At 45.3% G+C, this 18,069-nt stretch overlaps 1 protein-coding gene across 4 annotated transcripts in view; it reads left to right on the plus strand.

The window, feature by feature from the left end:
- The first annotated feature begins 1,557 nt into the window (after positions 1-1,557).
- The window catches only part of DNAH5 (dynein axonemal heavy chain 5), a 315,032-nt gene continuing 298,520 nt past the window's right edge, over positions 1,558-18,069 (plus strand). For 2 of the 4 annotated variants that reach the window (XM_075125450.1, XM_075125449.1), the window contains exon 1: positions 1,560-1,955. In XM_075125450.1, coding sequence (XP_074981551.1) covers positions 1,656-1,955 — 300 coding nt within the window. In that variant the 5' untranslated portion in view covers positions 1,560-1,655. Of the gene's footprint in view, positions 1,956-18,069 lie in introns of all 4 variants that reach the window. The other 2 variants (XM_048839609.2, XM_075125448.1) reach the window with 2 other exon arrangements.

The raw sequence follows: 18,069 nt of genomic DNA on the forward strand, positions 1-18,069 counted from the left end.
ATCCTGAAAGTCTCTGGTGCTTTGGATACCGAGTAAAGGGCTTGGAGGATTGCTCTCATGGACCATGATAGAGCAGAGAGGAGAAAAGCACAGGAGAAGGAGAGAGATGTGCAGTGTAGCAGGACATACTGGCACTTCTCAAGCAGCAAGGAGACATGCTAGAGACTCTTATTGACCTTCAGGTTCAACAGACCTGTGCTTGCCTCCCTCTGTCGCCCATAGAGAACTGCATTCTGGAACACACACACACACTCACTCACTCACTCCCTCTCCCTCTCTCTAAGTGGCGTCCGGGGCCTCTGCGATACCCCTACTACTATGCCCCGGTGGAGAGTACAGACTATCACAGCCATATGTACACTGACCTGTGAGAGACACGATTGGCATTTGTCAAATGAAAATGACTTCATAAGCCATAATAGTAAGGGGTAGGCTAGGTCTCCCAGAATCACTATTTGCATTTGAACATCCCAATGGAAATCCTCTGGTCTGGAAAGAAAGTCCCTGCTTGCAGCTTTCTGAACAGGCCTGTGATATTAAAGGTGCATGTGTCATATACCTTCCCTGACCATCCCACATTGATGTCCATAAAACGTAGCCCTTTCTGTTGATGTACTCTGTGGCAAGGTGGTTGGGTGCTAAAATAGGGATGTGTGTGCCATCTATCACCCCCCCCCTCACACAGTTCAGGAACCCTATTGGTGCAAAACCATCCACTGTCCCGCTTGTTGCCCCAAATCACTCAGTCCTTCATAGCAGCATGTGATTAATGGCTCTGCACACTTGCATCATAGCAGCCCCTATGGTGGATTTTCTAACTCCAAATTGATTCCCGACTGATCGGTAGCAATCTGGTGTTGCAAGCTTCTACACAGTGATGGTCACTTGCTTCTTCACTGCCAGTGCAGCTTTTACTTTGGTGTCGCTGCACTGGAGAGGGCTGGGGCAAGCTCCACACACACTTAGCAGTAGATGCAGAGTAGGTAGAAATATTTGACACTTCATGCACTAATATCTAAGCTCAAAGATTTACTCAAGAAGGGACTGTAAAATGGCACTGAGGGTTCCCTGTTGCTTGGAGCTGCAATAGCTGAGTATGCTGTTAAGAGGGACAAATTATCCCATGCCCGAGTCATTCCAGTGTAGGTGACTGGGATACAACATAAAACTAGCCCTGTGGATTTTTCAACTCAATTCCAGCAGAGAGGTAGGTGGCTTTGCTCCCACTGACAAGGGCAGGGCTTTGGCCCATGCACTTCTGGCCTGGGGTAGTTAAATAAATCTGTTTTTAAATGCCAGATGAAGTTGTATTGTTTGGGAAAGTAAAAAGGAGGTGGAAAAAACACGTGTGGGGGAGAATGACCATCCCCATGCTGACAGGGCAGCTGTTAGGGTTGAAGGGGACGGATTGGTTTGGCAGGTCTTGAGCATCTAAATGTTATGACTTGGGGCTAGGTGGTGATGAAGTTGCTCTTGAGACAATCTGTGGCACGCAGGTAGGTCCTTGGTATTCAAAGCGAGAGCTGGCTGGCTGTAAAACGAGCGACAACGCAGGGCACATGCTCTTTAATTGCTGGAGCGAGCCGGCTGTGTGAATCGGAGCAGCTGCGCCCAGGGGCAGATGGTCCCGGGGGAGGAGGCCGTGGTTGGGGACCATGAGCGAGTGTCTAAGGATTCCTCCTCACCATGGAAACAGCAGCAGCAAACAGGGTCTGCGGGGCTGGCCTGAAAGCCGGCGGAGGAGCGCGCACCCGGCGCTGCCCCGCGCTCAGGGCCCCTGGGAGCTGGAGGGGGCGCAGGAGATGGAGAAGGGGGCTGCGGATCAACGTAGTGCGGTTGCCGCCGGCGGCGCTGCCACCCCCCCGGGCAGAGCGCAGCCCCACGCCAAGCCGGGCTATCGCCACCCCAGACCCGCCCAGCCCATCGCGCCGGTGGAGAACATCAAAGAAATGCAGGTGAGGCGCGCGGTGCTTCTTCCGGTCCGAAGCGGGGCGGTGGGGGAGGGGTTCTGCTGCTCTCCCGGCCCCCCCACCCAGGGAGAGCAGCAGGCGGCGGCAGCAACGCGGAGCCTTTTGCCCGCCGGGCACCATGGGCCAGAGCGGTCACTGCGCTGCGGCCGGGGCCCGGCTATTGATGGGCGGGGCGAGCGAAGGCGCGCGCGGCTGCTCGGAGCGTGCCGCGTTCTGGGGGTCGGGGGGGGGGGGGGGGCGCAGGGTGCTCGGTGTCCTCGGGGGCGGGAAGCGAGAGAGACTCGATCCGGCCACCAGTCACGCGCGCCTCAGCGCGGGCTCGGGTTCCTCCCCGAGGGCCCAGGCGTGCCCCCAGGGGAGAGCAGATATCGACACACGCACTAGCTAGCCCCATGCAACGCCACGGCAACCCGAGCAGTGCCCTCAAACAGGGGCTTTCAGCCTCTTCCGGGCAATCGGGAATCTGCCTCCAACCCCTCGATGGGGATCATGGGCGATAAGAGAGTTGGGACGCCTGACACTGGGTCATGATCCCAGGCTGACAGGCCTTTCAAAGGGAAACGACTAGAATAAAATTCTGTAACTAAAGACTGGTATATTGACTGTAGAAGGCTATTTCCCCTGGGGGGAGAAGGGAAGAAGAGGCATTCAACCCAACCGGCCCTTCCAAGTATTGTCAGGCATCTGTAGGTGTCCCCTTGTCACGACTTTCTGCCTAACAGCTGTGCTATGGTCACACAGTTGCAATTCCCATCTTTTCATGTGCTGTAATATACACACACACACCCTCTCCCTTTCCCTGTGCTAGGAGCAGTAGATTCATAGAATCCATCATCAGCACTCCCACTCTTTCATAGATTCATAGAAGGTTAAGGGGCAGCTGTAGGAAGAAACCCTGTCTTCTTTGTCTGGAAGAAAAGGGGCAGTCTTAAGGGGAAGAGGAGCCCAGGGAAGCATAGATCTGCAAAGGGAGGTGGTGCAAAAGACTAAGGGATAGAGTACCTTAGCTGAACTCTCAAGAGCACAGCAGGAAACCACACAGCAGCCATGGGGGAGGCAGCTTCATGCCATAGGAATAGATATAAAGAGTGGAATGGAAAAAACATGAAACTATTAAGTTCTGTAAATCAGTTACCAGTGTAATATTGGAGTGTGTAGTTTTGCTTATTGTATATCTGAGTACAGAAGAAATAGGATGGCTTCTTAGAAAAGGGGGTAGGGGTATGGCAACAGGAACAATTAGAATGAAAAACCTCACAGAAAAAAGTTAGGATTCTTCCCTTTGAATAGGGGGACATAAGAGGGAGACCTAATGGGTTGACAGTGGAAAGTATAAAGAAATAAAGGATGAATAAGAGCACTAATTTGGATAAAGTTAGAACAAGGGGGCAGTGAACAAAACCAAAAGGCAACTAATTGGTAACTAAAAATACTACTTTACCCAATGCATTTGTCTGTGGAACTCATGACCACAATGTCATTGAGACAAAAAAAAAAAAAAGGGTGTAGCAGAGTATAAAAGAAAATCACCAAGTACCGAAGTCCTAAAAAGCTATTTAAAATTTTCTTATGGTAGGACATAACAAAACTTTATTTTAATCATTGCAGTGGTAGATATGCAACAGCCAACCCCGAATCCAAGTTTAACTGCCTATTGCAGGGTGGCTTCTTTCACTTTGCTTGGGAGATCTGATACTGTCAGTTCCTGTGTTGCTAGTTACTTTGGTTAGCAAATCTCACAAAATCTAACTTCGCATGCCTTGCCAAAAGAGGCTGTATTCCCTCTCCCCCAACATCAGCATAGCAGCAACACACTTCTTTGGACCACAAGGTGGGGATTATCCCTAGATAGATGGCACTGTCCAGGAGTATCCTTAACTCACCCAATGCAAGGGAGGGTGGTCATCTGTGATTTGGCTTGATATCAATGGCATGAAGATAAATGAGAGCAGACAATTTTGGATCACTTTCTCTACTGCCTCTTGTTCATATGACTAGTTGTACTGTGATGAATTGTCAGTGAACTTCAGTTGTATACAAAGCCACTCTATAAAGGTCAGCTAGGTTCAGTAACTGCAGCTTGGTTTTAATCCCCAGAAGTTGAACCATTTAAAACAGGATAACTTCAGAGATCTTATTGTAATAACTCTTGAAGAAAGGGGTTCTTGAGAGCACCCTCAAGCGGAGGGGCAGATATTGAAGACAAGATAGCCATATGGGTTTATCACAATCTGATAATCCAAAAGGCTGTCAACTCCTCCAGGGAGCTCTTAAAAAAAAAATCAATTAGCCTCCAAATTTATGCTGATGTGGTCAGGTTTATGACTATTTGCTGCCATGGCAGTTGCTTGGCCCTTAGTTTTGTTGACATAAGCCTTGAAATCAGTTACTTATATAGACCTTTGCATGGTTAGACTTCAAGTGAGACTTTCAGGCTAAACTAATTCAATTAACTTTTCCTTTTGTCCAGGGCCCAACAGTATGTATAATCAGGAAGGCTGATAAATATCAAGATTTACAGCCTAACGCTTTTAATGGATACTCACATGACTACCTTTCATCAAACAGCAAGGTGATGATAGTTCATAAGGCCAACTGCATCCAATGAGACCTCAGCAGTCCAAAAGTATTACTAATACATTGCTTTCTTAAGCATGACTAGATAAGGATTGGGGGATGCCAGAAAACAACTAAATACTGGTTGACCTAATGTTTGTCTACAGTCACAGATAAAAACAGATCTGTTTATGGAGTCCATCCTCTGCAAGTGCAGGTTCACTACAGGGTCTCTCCTATCTAAACTTTAAATCTGTCAAGTGATAGGGGCTTCCTTTTCTTAACTTGGAAAACTTCTCCACTGTCCAATATTCTCTGTAAGATTTGTCTAATATCTAGTCTAACCTGCCACAAACTGTTCTCACAGTTAGTCTGTGCAAACCCACTAACTTCAGTTGGTGGTTGGGGGCCGATGTCATTTTTCCCTCTTTTTATCTCTTTACTTTCAGTTAAACTTGCCCTTTTAAGTTGTGGTGCTGTTCAAATGTTGGGGTATATTATCTTGCTTTTCCTTAGTCCTCCTGGTTGTGCAGCTGCGGGGTGAAGGAAAATGAGTCCTCTTTTGTCAGTATATTATACTATAACACTAATGGCTCACTGGTGCTAGAGATGAGAAATTACTGAAGGTAACAGGCAAAGCTGTTGAAGATACCAACTACACACAGTTCAGTGCCCAGGCCTACTGGTGGTTGAATATGTTTAAGAATTCACAGCCATCCTCAAATCAAGGCCTCAGTGGTAGCAGATCTAACCTGTGGGGGTGTGGAATTACTTTTATATAAGCATTGCAAAATAAATAGTTTCTAAAAACAGATTTATTAAAATAGATGTAATTACAATAGTTTTCAGGTGGGCCAAATTTTACTCATTAAAACTACAGAATGTAGTTGCCTTTCAGAACTGAAGGTCATGTATGCATTTAGGTCACTTTGTCTGGCAATGCATATTGCTGTTAAGTGCCAAATTGAACTTGATTATGATATCTGTGAATGTTTCAGTAGTGGTTCTTGAATCATTTGGTACATGAGAGACTTGCTGCTGTACCAAAATGACTATCCAGAGTCAACTAGCTACCAAAACATATCACTGTTGGTATTGTAGTAGTGTCCAGGGTTCCCAATCAGGACTACAGTCCTATGGTGAAAGGATTGTACTCATCCACAGAAAAAACACTCCCTACCCCAAAGAACTTGCAACACAGCCTCCAATTAGAACAGAGGAAATAAAAATCAAACACTGAAATCATTGACCAGGTAAGTGTTGAGAAGTGACAAGACTAAGATGCCTGGGCTTTGGGATTGAGTGAAATTTATATGATCTTGGCAACATTATTTTACTGTATTTCAGCAGAGAAGTTTTATAGAAAATCATTCCAAGTAGTTATGAATGTTAAAAAGGTCTTTATCAGTGAGCTAAATGAGTACTCATTTCTTTCAAAGCTTAGGTGTGATCTTGGGAATTAGATTACAAAAGTGATTAAAGGTAAAATGGTCAAAAGCAGAGGCCAGAGTAGGCGGGATATGTGCATTGATTTCTGCCAGAAAGCCCTTAAATGTTTTTTCCAATTACCTTTCTGTCTAGAAATCAACTTTTCACTTTCATATGATCTGCTTTGAAAGACAGCCATATGAATATTCCACTTTCACCACACTAGATAATACTGAATATATTTTGTAGTGTGTTATTTCTTAATCAGTTCAGTGAGAAGGTGGAGCCATGAACTGGAGATTTTGGTGCTTTAATGGTTTGTAGGCCTGCAAGTAGCTGCACTACAGTTGAGGAGGCGGCAGCGTTGCTGTTCAAAGCCAGCTTTATAAACAGAACAATCCACTGGATAGACAATTGACACCTGTGTAGGGTCTTATGTGGTGGAGATTTGGGCTTCTGGTCTCTTAATACAGCCCCCCCAATAGACTGGGTTTTAACATTTGGTTCATGCTTCTTCGCACAGAGTTGAGGGAGACACTGTGGCTTTTAATCCACACACAATTTACATGACTTGATTGCCTTTAGGCCTAGGTTCAAGTACCGAGAACAGGCTACAAAACCTCCATAAGAAGGGTCACAACTGAGAATACCAAATTCAGGACAAACTGCTGAGAAATAGGGCAGATACACCTCCAAACTGGTGGTTATTCTTCCATACAATATACCAAACCAGCAACAAAAGTAAACTTCTGTCTCACCCCACTGGCTAACAAGAAGTCAGAACTGCAGCCTCTTTAGGTATTCAAGTCCTTGTTTCAACACCCAGACAGTAACCTTAATGATGAGTGGTTATTTAAAACCAATTTCATCAACCAAAGGGTTCTTCTGATCCCAAAGGACCAGCCACATATCCAGGTCCATATATAACTTAGCTCTTACCCAATAATCACCCTATTGCCAATCCTTTAGCATAAATAAACCTTTAGATATTAGATAAGAGGTGAGAGTTAAAATCGGTTAAAGGAATCAAATACCTACAACAACTGCAAAGTTTTTGGATCAGGCTTGAAGCAGTGATAACTTCTGGCGTGTTAAGCCTCTGGTTGCTTCCAAATGATTGGAATGTCCTTAGTCCCTTGGTTAGAATGCTCCCATTAGTATAAATTCATAATCCAGAGAGCAGAGCAGGAAAAAGGCAAAATGGAGATACTTCCAGAGCCTTTTTTAGCTTCTATCAGGTGGCGGGAAACGCATTGTTCTAAGCAAAGCCCTTAGCATAGTTTATGAAAAAGTACAGGCACAAGATGGATTAGTACCAGATGATCTAGTCACATGTCCGTGCCTACTTGGATGAGTCATAGCAGTGGCCATTACCCATATTCTGGTTGGAACGTTCCTAGGAAAGTCCATTAGGTAGGGATAAGCTTCTTCCATGGCCCATTGCGTTTCTTGATGGGCCATCAACTAGAATACTCCATTCACAATGTGCTGGCTAGACTTATGTAAAACTGCCTTGTGGGTGTTATCACAGGAGCAAACATTTGAAATACAGGTATGTGGTCAATATTCATAACTTCAGATACTACAATGATACATGCATACAAACAGGATAATCCTATTCAGCAAACCATAATTTTTCCATTGACACCTTACATGATATACTTTGTACAAGCTTTGTTGCAATTGTATAATAGTGGTAGCAACAATGATATAGTCATATTTAAATCCATATAACATCACAAGCAGTTAACCAACTACTGGACTACTTTATTTCTGTTAGAGTTATAGAGAGTTGAGCTAGGTTGTTTATAGAGAGTTGTGAACTAGGTTGCCATCCTTGCAATTAACACTGTATGTAGTTGATCCCTGCAAGATGTAGAAACTCAAAGGGAGAAAGTGGTATAAACCACAGTATTGGTCATAGTGGCAGTGCTATGCTAAGGGCTTGTCTACATTTAAAATGCTGCAGTGGCACAGGTGTGCCACTGCAGTGTAGACAATCTATGCCTAGAGGAGGGATTTTCCTGATGGTGTCGGTAATCCACTTTTGTGAGGTAGTAGCTAGATCAATGGAAGAATACTTTTGTCAACCAAGTGCTGTCTACATGGGGACTTCGGTTGGCTTAACTATTCCACTTAGGGGTGTGGCTGTGTCACACCCCTGAGCAATGTAGTTATGCTGACCTAATTTTCTAGTGTAGTCCAGGCCGAAGGATTGATACTCATCTTTCTGTGCAGTTTATGATCTGTTAGAATGTCAAAGAACAAGGGTGTATGTGGAACCTAGAACTGAATCTATCATAGGTGAAGTCACATGGAATACAGAGGGAAAGAGGTTGAGCATCCAAATAGCAGGGCAATAAAAAAAAAATGCATTCTAGCTCTGAGCAGAAGGACTGCTGAGCTCAGCGGAACACGGAAGTAAAATGATGAAATAGCTGCTAAATGTAAGAAACTATTGTACACCGGCTACATCTAGAAGAACAATAGAGTTTCCCTGGGATACTCAGGATAGCAGTACATGGTGAGCAATATGTATTATGGGCAACAGGCTACATTAAAGGGGGAAGGAGGAACATCCAGTATCTTGTATGCTAACCAAGAAAAGAGCCCACAGCTGGTGAAAAGTATCTTCTGGCCCCTTGTGTTACATCTTTTCTCTAGAAGTTGCTAGTATTGGCTAAACACTAATCTGAGTGTCTATGTAGAAATGGGACCCAAAATACCTAAGCTGGTTGGAATTTAAACCTGTAGCTGCAGTGGAAGTGTGTGGATACTTTTACAATTTGTATTACAAATTAAGAGCACCTTATTTTAATAAGGGTCCTTATGAAGTCTTTAGCTGAAATAACTAGATGTTAATTAAAACAAATTCAGATATGTAAAGGCTTACTTATCTTTGCTAATTAGTACAGGTAAGGAATTGTGCCTTACTTACCAAAGGGTCCTGCATAAACCCTAGACAGTTGTAGTGTAGAAAATGTTAATGTAGGCTTATTAAAAATAAGTAGAAACATGACTACAGAACTTCCAAAATTAATTTCATTTGATGTATGTGAATAAGATAGGTAAGTCACACTTTGCACTAAATGTGAATGCTTAAGATACAGTTAATGAGGCAATTTTAATGCCCAATATCTGCCCCATTTTTGGGTGTGTAGGTCATTCTGGTTGCCCCAGCACCTATGACCATAGAGTAAAATGTTTTGTTTTATTATTTAATTGGAGTCTCTTAATGTAAAGTTAGCATTTAAAAGCCCACTTGATGTAAAATGGGTTTATGTAATTGATTTTCACACAAACAGAATGGAAAGTGTAGAAAAGTAAATTTATAGCTAGTATATGTTTCTAACTATCGTGTTTCACAGGATATCCAATAGAATATGCAGTTACACAGTTTTTCAACTTGTCAAATTTTCAACTTGATATACTACGTAGATGCGTTAGGGTGGGTGGGGGTAACAGTTATAAAATAGACAAACATGAATACAGAGAGAAGGAAAGGGCAGGTCTGTTTTTCTCTCTGAAATAAGAAGCAAGACAAACTAGTAGATCATCTTGACTATATGTAATAGTGAAGTAAAGGAAATTCCAATTAAAAAGCTTTGCTTAAGTCAAGTCACTGGAACCCTTTTAGTCACTTCTACAACATCTCAAATACCAGACCAAACTTAGAAACCTGTCTGTAGGTCTAATAGCCAACATGGACCAGCAATACGTGGTCAGGAACAAGTACCTCTTATACAACCCTTATTTCAATTGCCACTGGTACTCAGGATGATTTTGAAAGTGACCCACTTGGACATGCTGTTCAGAGCGTTGGCATCTTCTTTCCCTGTGATGTATTGTATGTTTGCAGTGTTGTAGCCTGGTCGGTCCGAGGATATTAGAGAGACAAGGTGGGTGAGGTAATATCTTTTATTGGACAAACTTCTGTTGGTGAGAAAAACGTTTTTGACTGATTGAGAGCTCTTCAGCTCTGGGCAAGGTACCCTGTGTCACAGCTAAATGCCAGGGGGAACAAATAGCCAGGGGTGAAAGTAAGTTAGAGGACTTACCGGTACACCGGAGTCCTGAGCAGGGGGCGTGGCCTCAACCAGAGGAGGCGTGGCCTTAACCAGAAGAGGCGGGACCTTAAATCCCCGGGCTTCTTAAATCTTGATTTAAAGGGCCAGGGCTCCAGCTGCGGTAGTGGCGGCTGGGAGCCCGGGGCCCTTTAAATCACCCCTGAGCTACCAACTGCAGAGGAGCCCCGGGCCTTTAAATCACTGAGGAGCCCTGGGGGCTCTCGGCTGCCACCACTACCTCTGGGCCCTGGCAGAGCTTTAAAGGGCCTGGGGCTCCGCTGTGGTAGCGGCTGCCGGAGCCCCGAACCCTTTAAATCCCTGCCTGAGCCCTGCTCCCTGAGCCCTGGGGTAGCGGTGGACGGGCTCCCTTGGGGATTTAAAGGGCCCTGGGGCTCCAGCTGCCGCTACCGCCCCTTTAAATCCACTCTGGAGCCCCACCGCCGCTACCCCAGGGCTTTGGCAGCAGGGCTCCGGCGGGGATTTAAAGGCCCCGGGTGATAGCGGCGGCTGGAGCGCTGGGGCCCTTTAAATCCCCTCTGGGGCCCTTTAAATCCCCGCCTGAGCCCCACCGCTGCTACCCCAGGGCTCAGGCAGCAGGGCTCAGGTGGGGATTTAAAGGGCTCTGGGGCGGTAGTGGGGGCTGGAGCTCCGGGGCCCTTTAAATCTCAGCCAGAGCCCCACCACTGCTACCCTAGGGCTTTGGCACCAGGGCTTAGGTGGGGATTTAAAGGGCCCCGGAGCTCCAGCCCCCGCTACCGCCCCAGCCCTTTAAATCCCCGCCTGAGCCCTGGTGCCCGAGTCCTGGGGTAGCGGCGGCGGGGATTTAAAGGGCTGGGGCAGCAGCAGTGGCTGGAGCTCCGGGGCCCTTTAAATCCCCGCTGCAGCCCCGCCACTGCTACCCCAGAGCTTTAAATTGCCATCTGGGAAAGCTGGTCCTGGTATGGCGCACCGGCTCTTACCGGTATGCTGTACTGGGGCGTATCGGCTTACTTTCACCTCTGAGTTTAGGATAAGTAGTTAGTATGCATTCTAAAGGACGTTTCAAGGTGAAGTGACTCATTAACACCCCACACCAGCATCAGCTTTCTGGACACCATGATCAGCTTCAGCAATGGAACCCTACAGATAGACTGTAGGTAAGAAACCCACAAATCACACACTTATCAGAGATCTGGTAACTGCCCCAAGAAATCTTATCTATAGCCAGGCTCACCGATGCCACAGAACATGCTCTGACGACAAAGTCCAGGACAGACACCTTGACACACTTAAAACCACCTTCACCAAACAAGGACACTCCACCAGAGAAATGGATTGCATTATGGAATGGGCCATCCAAATATCCCGAGAGAACATGCATACAGGATGTAATCTGATCTATAGATTATGTATTAATTAGATTGATTACTTAAGCAGTCCCAGTTATCACTGAGGTTTGACAGGTTCTTGTGCCAAGATCAGGCCCAGTATTATTAAAATTACTATATAGTGGGGAATCCTGATGTACAGAGTTCCGATACTCGCACTCTAGGAACCTTTCTATATTTACAATAGTTTATTAATACATTTAGCAAAGTCACAAGCACTCTAACCCAATAAGGTAGATAGAGAATACAGAATGTACATCTGCACATCCAGATACTCCTACCATCCGTTGCAGAACAACCTGAAGTGTTAGCCGTTCTCCTTCTCATCACTATTACCTTCCTCATCATCACCAGTAGCCATGATCCTGGCACCTCCAAAGGGCTATATCTCTCTTCTCCCACACAGAGGCTGGGATACAACTTTTATAATATGTTATGCTGATGCCATTATGTCTAATGCATATTCAGTAGGAGTTTCTCTCATTTTCCTTATTTGTATTTCCTCACCCTATGAACATTGGGATGTCCTTCTTCTATAGGATAGTACGTTTATGATCTCAACTTATATATACACGTCAATTTGTCACCATAGCACTCTTGTGGTTGGACACCTGCAGATGTTTTATCCAAAAGCTGGTGTTAGCTCATGTTCCTGTGGTTAGTTGGTGGTGTTATGGACAAAATTCCCCCTTACACACTATTTCCAGGCCTCCAAAACTTAGGGAAGCTTATCTGTGCCAAAGTTCATAGGCCTCAAGCTTTATGGTAACGGCTGAAGCAAATGTCTTACAGAATACAGGCATGTAAATTCCTTGCATTACCGCTGAAAAATGCTAAAGCTAGCTATATGGAAGACAAGAGAAAAACCCCTCTGACTTTGTACCTCTAGTTGTCACCTACAACCCCACCTATAAAGGTATATTTTCAAACAACTACAGCCCATACTTGATGGGGACCCCCACTTCTGGCTTTCAGACTCCACAACCTCATCAGAAGCAAGCTCCCCACAGACCAGGATCCATCAACTCAGAGCAGCACCAGACCCTGCCAGAAAAGATGTAAAACATGCAGACCTATCTCCACTGCTACAAGGATCAACACCCCCCACATCAGACTTTAAAATCCATGAATCCTACACATGCCTATCACAATATATGGTATACCTCACCTAGTACACTAAGAACCCTAACTACAGTTGTGGTTGAAACCAGAAAATCACCACTCTTGAATGACAGGTTTCAGAGTAACAGCCGTGTTAGTCTGTATTCGCAAAAAGAAAAGGAGTACTTGTAGCACCTTAGAGACTAACCAATTTATTTGAGCATGAGCTTTCGTGAGCTACAGCTCACTGTAGCTCACGAAAGCTCATGCTCAAATAAATTGGTTAGTCTCTAAGGTGCTACAAGTACTCCTTCTCTTGAATGAGTGCACACAGAAAATTAAGACAAAACCCACTGTCACCCATGGGTAAACACTTTTCAAAAAATGATCACTCCATATCTGACCTCTGTCCTCATCTTCAAAGAAACCTGCACAACACTCCCCCTCACCCCCTCACCCCCCAAAAAAAAGCAAAGCCTGGGAGCTTGAATTCATAACTTTGCTATACACTAAAGCTTGTAGTCTTAATAAAGACACTGGATTTATGGAGTGATAGGGGACATACTTCCTGAGTGCCTCTTATTAGCTGTGTGTGGTGCTGCAATCTTTCTTGGTTCTGGCACCCCTGTAGGTTGTTGCCCTCCCTGGGCAGGTCTTCAGTGGCTCAGCCTTCTGGCTCACTCACACCATGAAAATTATGAATGAACCCCTTCCAAGGTAACAGAAGTTCAACACACAGTTTGTCCTTACTAGAGTCTTCAGCCCTGTCTCTGGGCCCTCTAAATCTATCCCCTTTCTCAGGCCTTTAAGAAAGAGTCCAACTGCAACCATTGGCCTACTTTTCCCAGGGCCTTCAGCCCTGGTTCCTTTAAGTCCTGCCCTTCACTTGAGCTTCCCAATAAAGCCTTGTCCCCTTCTCTGGGCTTAAGCCACTTCACTACTCCAGGTCCCAGCCCAAGGACCCTATGCACAGCAGCCACATACTGCTTCTTTCAGTTTGCTGCTGCAGTTCCCTAGGCCTTTTCCTCCACTGTGACTGGGGAGCCACTCTGAGGTTACTCAACTAGAGCAAACCCCAAAGAATGGGGCAGACAATCCCCAAAGCTGATGGTTATTCTAATACTTAGATCCACCAAGCTGCAACAGAACAGCTACAATACCTTACTGGTTACATAGAAGCCAAAATACAGTTCCCTTAAAGTAACCCACCCTTGTGCTTTCCACCCAGAAAGTTCTACCAATTCTAAAGAATTGGGCACATTACCTCCCAGGTTAATGAATATTTCAAATCCTGCCCAAATACATGGTTACAGCCAATTCTTATGAACTAAACCAGGGGTGAAAGTAACTTCAAGGACTTACTGGTATGCCGGAGTCCTGAGTGGGGGCGTGGCCTCAACCGGAAGAAGCGTGGCCCCAACCAGAAGAGGCGGGGCATTTAAATCAAGATTTAAAGGCCCCGTGGCTCTGGTTTTGGCTGGGAGCTCGAGGGCCTTTAAATGACCCTGGAGCTACCAGCTGCAGAGGTGGCTGGGAGCTCAGGGTGGATTAAAGGCCCTGGGGCTCCAGCCAACGCTACCACAGGCTTAGGGCCCTTTACATCACTGCTGGAGCTCCAGCAGCGGGGCTCGGCCTTTTAAATCGCTGCCGGAGCCCTGCTGCCAGAGCCCCAGGGTAGCGGCGGCAGGGCTGCAGCGGTGATTTAAAGGGCCAGGGGCTCCAGCTGCTGCGGGGAGCCCTGGGCCCTTTGAAGTGCCGCCCAAGCCCCACTGCCGAAGATCCAGCAGTGATGTAAAGGGCCCGGGGCTCCCTGCAGCAGCTGGAGCCCCGGGCTGTTTAAATCACCTCTGGGGAAGCCAGTCTGGTCTGGCACGACATACCGGCTCTTGCCGGTACACCATACCAGACCGGCTTACTTTCACCTCCAAACTCTAAAATTTATTAGAAATTAGAAAAAATTTAAAATTTATTAAAAAAGAAAGGAGAGAATGAGTTGATTAAAAGATCATAATACTACAGATATGAATACAGTTTTGAGATCAGTTTCATATTAGAAATGGGGAGCTTTTGTGTTGTAAAGAGTTCTTGGATCAGGCTTGCAAAAGCAGTGATGGCATAAACTGCTACCTGGTTAAGTCTCTGGTTGCTCCCAAATCATTGGAAGGTCCTCAGTCTCTTGGTTAGAATGCTTCCATTAGTCTGAGTCCATAGTACAGAGATCAGAGCAGGAAAAAGGCAAAATGGAGATGTTTCCAGGGCCTTCTATAGCTTTTGCCATGTGGAGGGAAATACATTGTTTCAGACAAAGCCTTCAGCACAACTTGTGGAAAAATACAGGTAATGAGATGGAGTTTAGTTGCAATGAGCTTGTGCTGCGGACCTGTGGGATCGGTCAACGCTATGCACGGCTCATCCGGCGCCTCATGGTCTTGGACACCATCCGATGGTCCAGGGACATCTACATCAAACACATCACTGGCCACCGACAGTACCAGGAGGCGTGAGCCGGAACGACATCGTGCATCAACTACAAGAAAGGGACCAAGAGACTTTTTCCATTGGACCATATAATCTGGAACCATAAACTCACTGAACTTTAAATCTCACCAAATGAGGGTCAATCCATCCTCATCATTGTATCCACTCATTATACTCCACACCTGAACATAGCCATTATATGAACAATATACCCTCAGACCTCAATGTCTGTACTTTGACCCGTTAACCTTTTACCCCCAATTGGGGATATTTCAGGTTATGTATTCCTTATGCCATCCGATCCTAAACCGAATTTCGCACCCCTTGATAATCTGTACCTTATTCCCTGATAACCAGAAACTTCTATGCTTAAACTCTGTACCGTTTTTTTAATTTAACATCATCTTAATAAAATTCTTAAATCTGTTCTTATCACATGGTTTAGTAACATGATCTAGTCCCATGCCCTTGCATGCTTTGCTGAGGCCGGGCAGCTATTACCCATACTCTAGCTAGAACATCCACACATGAAAGTCCATCAGGTGTGGATAGGTTTCTTCCATGGCCTATTGTGAGTTAAGTGTTCTTTGATGGGCCCTTCAACTTGAATAGTCCCTTCACAATGTGCTGGCTAAATAGTTTGTGGGTGTTACCACAGGAGCAAACATTTGAAATACAGGTACATAGTCAATATTCATAACTTCAGATACTAAATGATACATGCATACAAATAAGATAAACATATTCAGCAAATCATAACTTACCTTACATGACATACTTTGTACAAGCTTTGTTGCAATTGTATAACAATGGTAGCAACAATGATCTATATGGTCATATTTTAATCAGATAATATCACACCCACATAGTCCCTTCTCTTCATTCTGACATCAGGGCTGAGGTTCTTAACTCCTCTCCCGCCTCACTGAATGCAAGAACCCCCAAACCTTCCTTCTGAGTTTATTCTTGAGCTCCTGTGACTAGCATCAAGCTCCCTATCTGTGCTTTTCAGGTCCCAGTCAGGAATTAACTTACTCCGCCCCCGTGCAGCTCCTTTTACCTGAGCCTGCTGGGATCTGATTGGCTATTTCCCTGCAGCCTTTCTAGGTAGGCCTGGAGGACACACCTTCACTGCTTCTTTCCTGGGGCTGGGTGTGGTAGGACCACCTGGTACGCCCCATCACCTATGACTCATTAGAGTGTAATAAGTTGTAACCCAGTAGTTCTCAGTCAAAGGTACATGTACCCCTGGAGATCTTCCAGGTGGTATATCAAATCATCTATATATTTGCCTAGTTTTACAACAGGCTACATAAAAAGCACTAGCGAAGTCAGTGCAAACTAAAATTTCATACAGACAAAATGAGAAAGTGAGCAATTTTTCAGAAAGTGTGTGCTGTGACACTTTTTTGTATTTTTATGTCTGATTTTGTAAGCAAGTAATTTTTAAGTGAGGTGAAAGCTGGGGTACGCAAGACAAATCAGACTCCTGAAAGGGGTACAGTAGTCTGGAAAGGCTGAGAACCAGTGCTGTAATCCACTAAACCTCTTCTCCCCTCTTTTGGTCCGGTGACTGCAGGGGTGTTAATAGGCCACTTCACTTTGTTGTCAGTTGTTGGCTGCCTGTGTGTTCTCTCTGCATGTTGCACTGGCTCTGGCCAGATAACCCATACAGCAGGCTTTAATTGAACTGCCCGAGACCACGGGCTCGGTTCAGTAGCGAAGGCGCTCAACCAGGTTTATTTTCAATGAAGCACGTTCTAGTATCCCATAGACTGTACAGGACACTAACACATGTATGTCCATTACAATGGACTTGGCTCAGTGAGGGGCAGGACCTTCCACTCCCCCTAGGCTGGACAAAGATACTCACTCTGTGACCCCTCATATACACTGATACAAACAGATTACATATTTCCCCTCTGACATAGTTAGTTACCGCCATTTACCTTGTACATGTTGGTTTGATCAAAATATCTCCATCGGTCACCTTAGGAGGGATCAGTTTTTCTATGTATCATCTTTGGGGAGTGTGTTTACAACATAACCTTGTATCTGGACGTTCTGGCATGATCTTTCCAGAATGTGTTTACGTGAATACTTATCCGTGCTTATGTTTTTGTAACACCAACCCTATTCTTGTTAAGTTCATGTGTCGGATAGTGAACCTGCAAGCAGGCATCTGCTTTGTAACAGGGCCTGACTTTTGCTCATAGTCTGAAACTTGCTAACTTTGCTTTAAATCAACAGGGCCTGACTTTAGTTTGGGCCTTAGGCTTTACACCCAGCCCTCATACCAGGCCTCATGTCTCAGGCTTTCTCTTTCTACTACACACCTTGAATGGGTTCCTTAGAACATGTGTTAACCAGTTATGCTAAACAATCTGTTCTACCTGGTGTGTAGCTTGGATACTCTGGGTAACTTCTCCAGAGCACTGTGTAGCTTGAAAGCTTGTCTTTTTCTCCAGCAGAAGTTGGGTCAATAAAATATATTACATCATCCATCATGTCTCTCTAATGCAGTGTTTCCCCAAGGTTCATCCCTCGGCCTGCGCCGCTTCCCGCAGTCCCTATTGGCTTGCAGCAGTGAACCGTGGCCAGTGGGAGCCGCGTTTGGCCGAACCTGCAGACACGGCAGGTAAACAAACTGGCTCGGCCTGCCAGGGGCTTTCCCTGAGGAAGCGGCATCCCAAGTTTGGGAAATGCTGCTCTAATGTACTGTATGGGCAGCTACTTTTTCAAATAGCCTTGTCATATAAATACCCAATGCAAACGAAGGGGCAGAAATGCAAATGAAGCCAATGTAAGGAGCAAGTAAAATGTCACTTGGGCAACTATTGAAAGGACCAATAAGGCTTTAGATTATACATATAAATGTAATTTTTCTTGCTACTTAGATAAGCCTGATATGTACAAGGAATTAATGACTGTCTGCTGGGTCTCCAGCAATGCACTTGGCTCATTTGAAGGGATGCAGTGGTGTCAGCCAACATGTTCACACAAGATTATTTGAGAACATGCAGGTGTTCAAGCAGCTGGAGCTCTTTAAACTGTCTCCAGTTTATTGAAAGAGAAACTTACTGTCCAGTCATCAGTTACTGT

This window comes from Caretta caretta, chromosome 2 (genome assembly GCF_965140235.1).
Source record: "Caretta caretta isolate rCarCar2 chromosome 2, rCarCar1.hap1, whole genome shotgun sequence".
Lineage (NCBI taxonomy): Eukaryota > Metazoa > Chordata > Testudines > Cheloniidae > Caretta > Caretta caretta.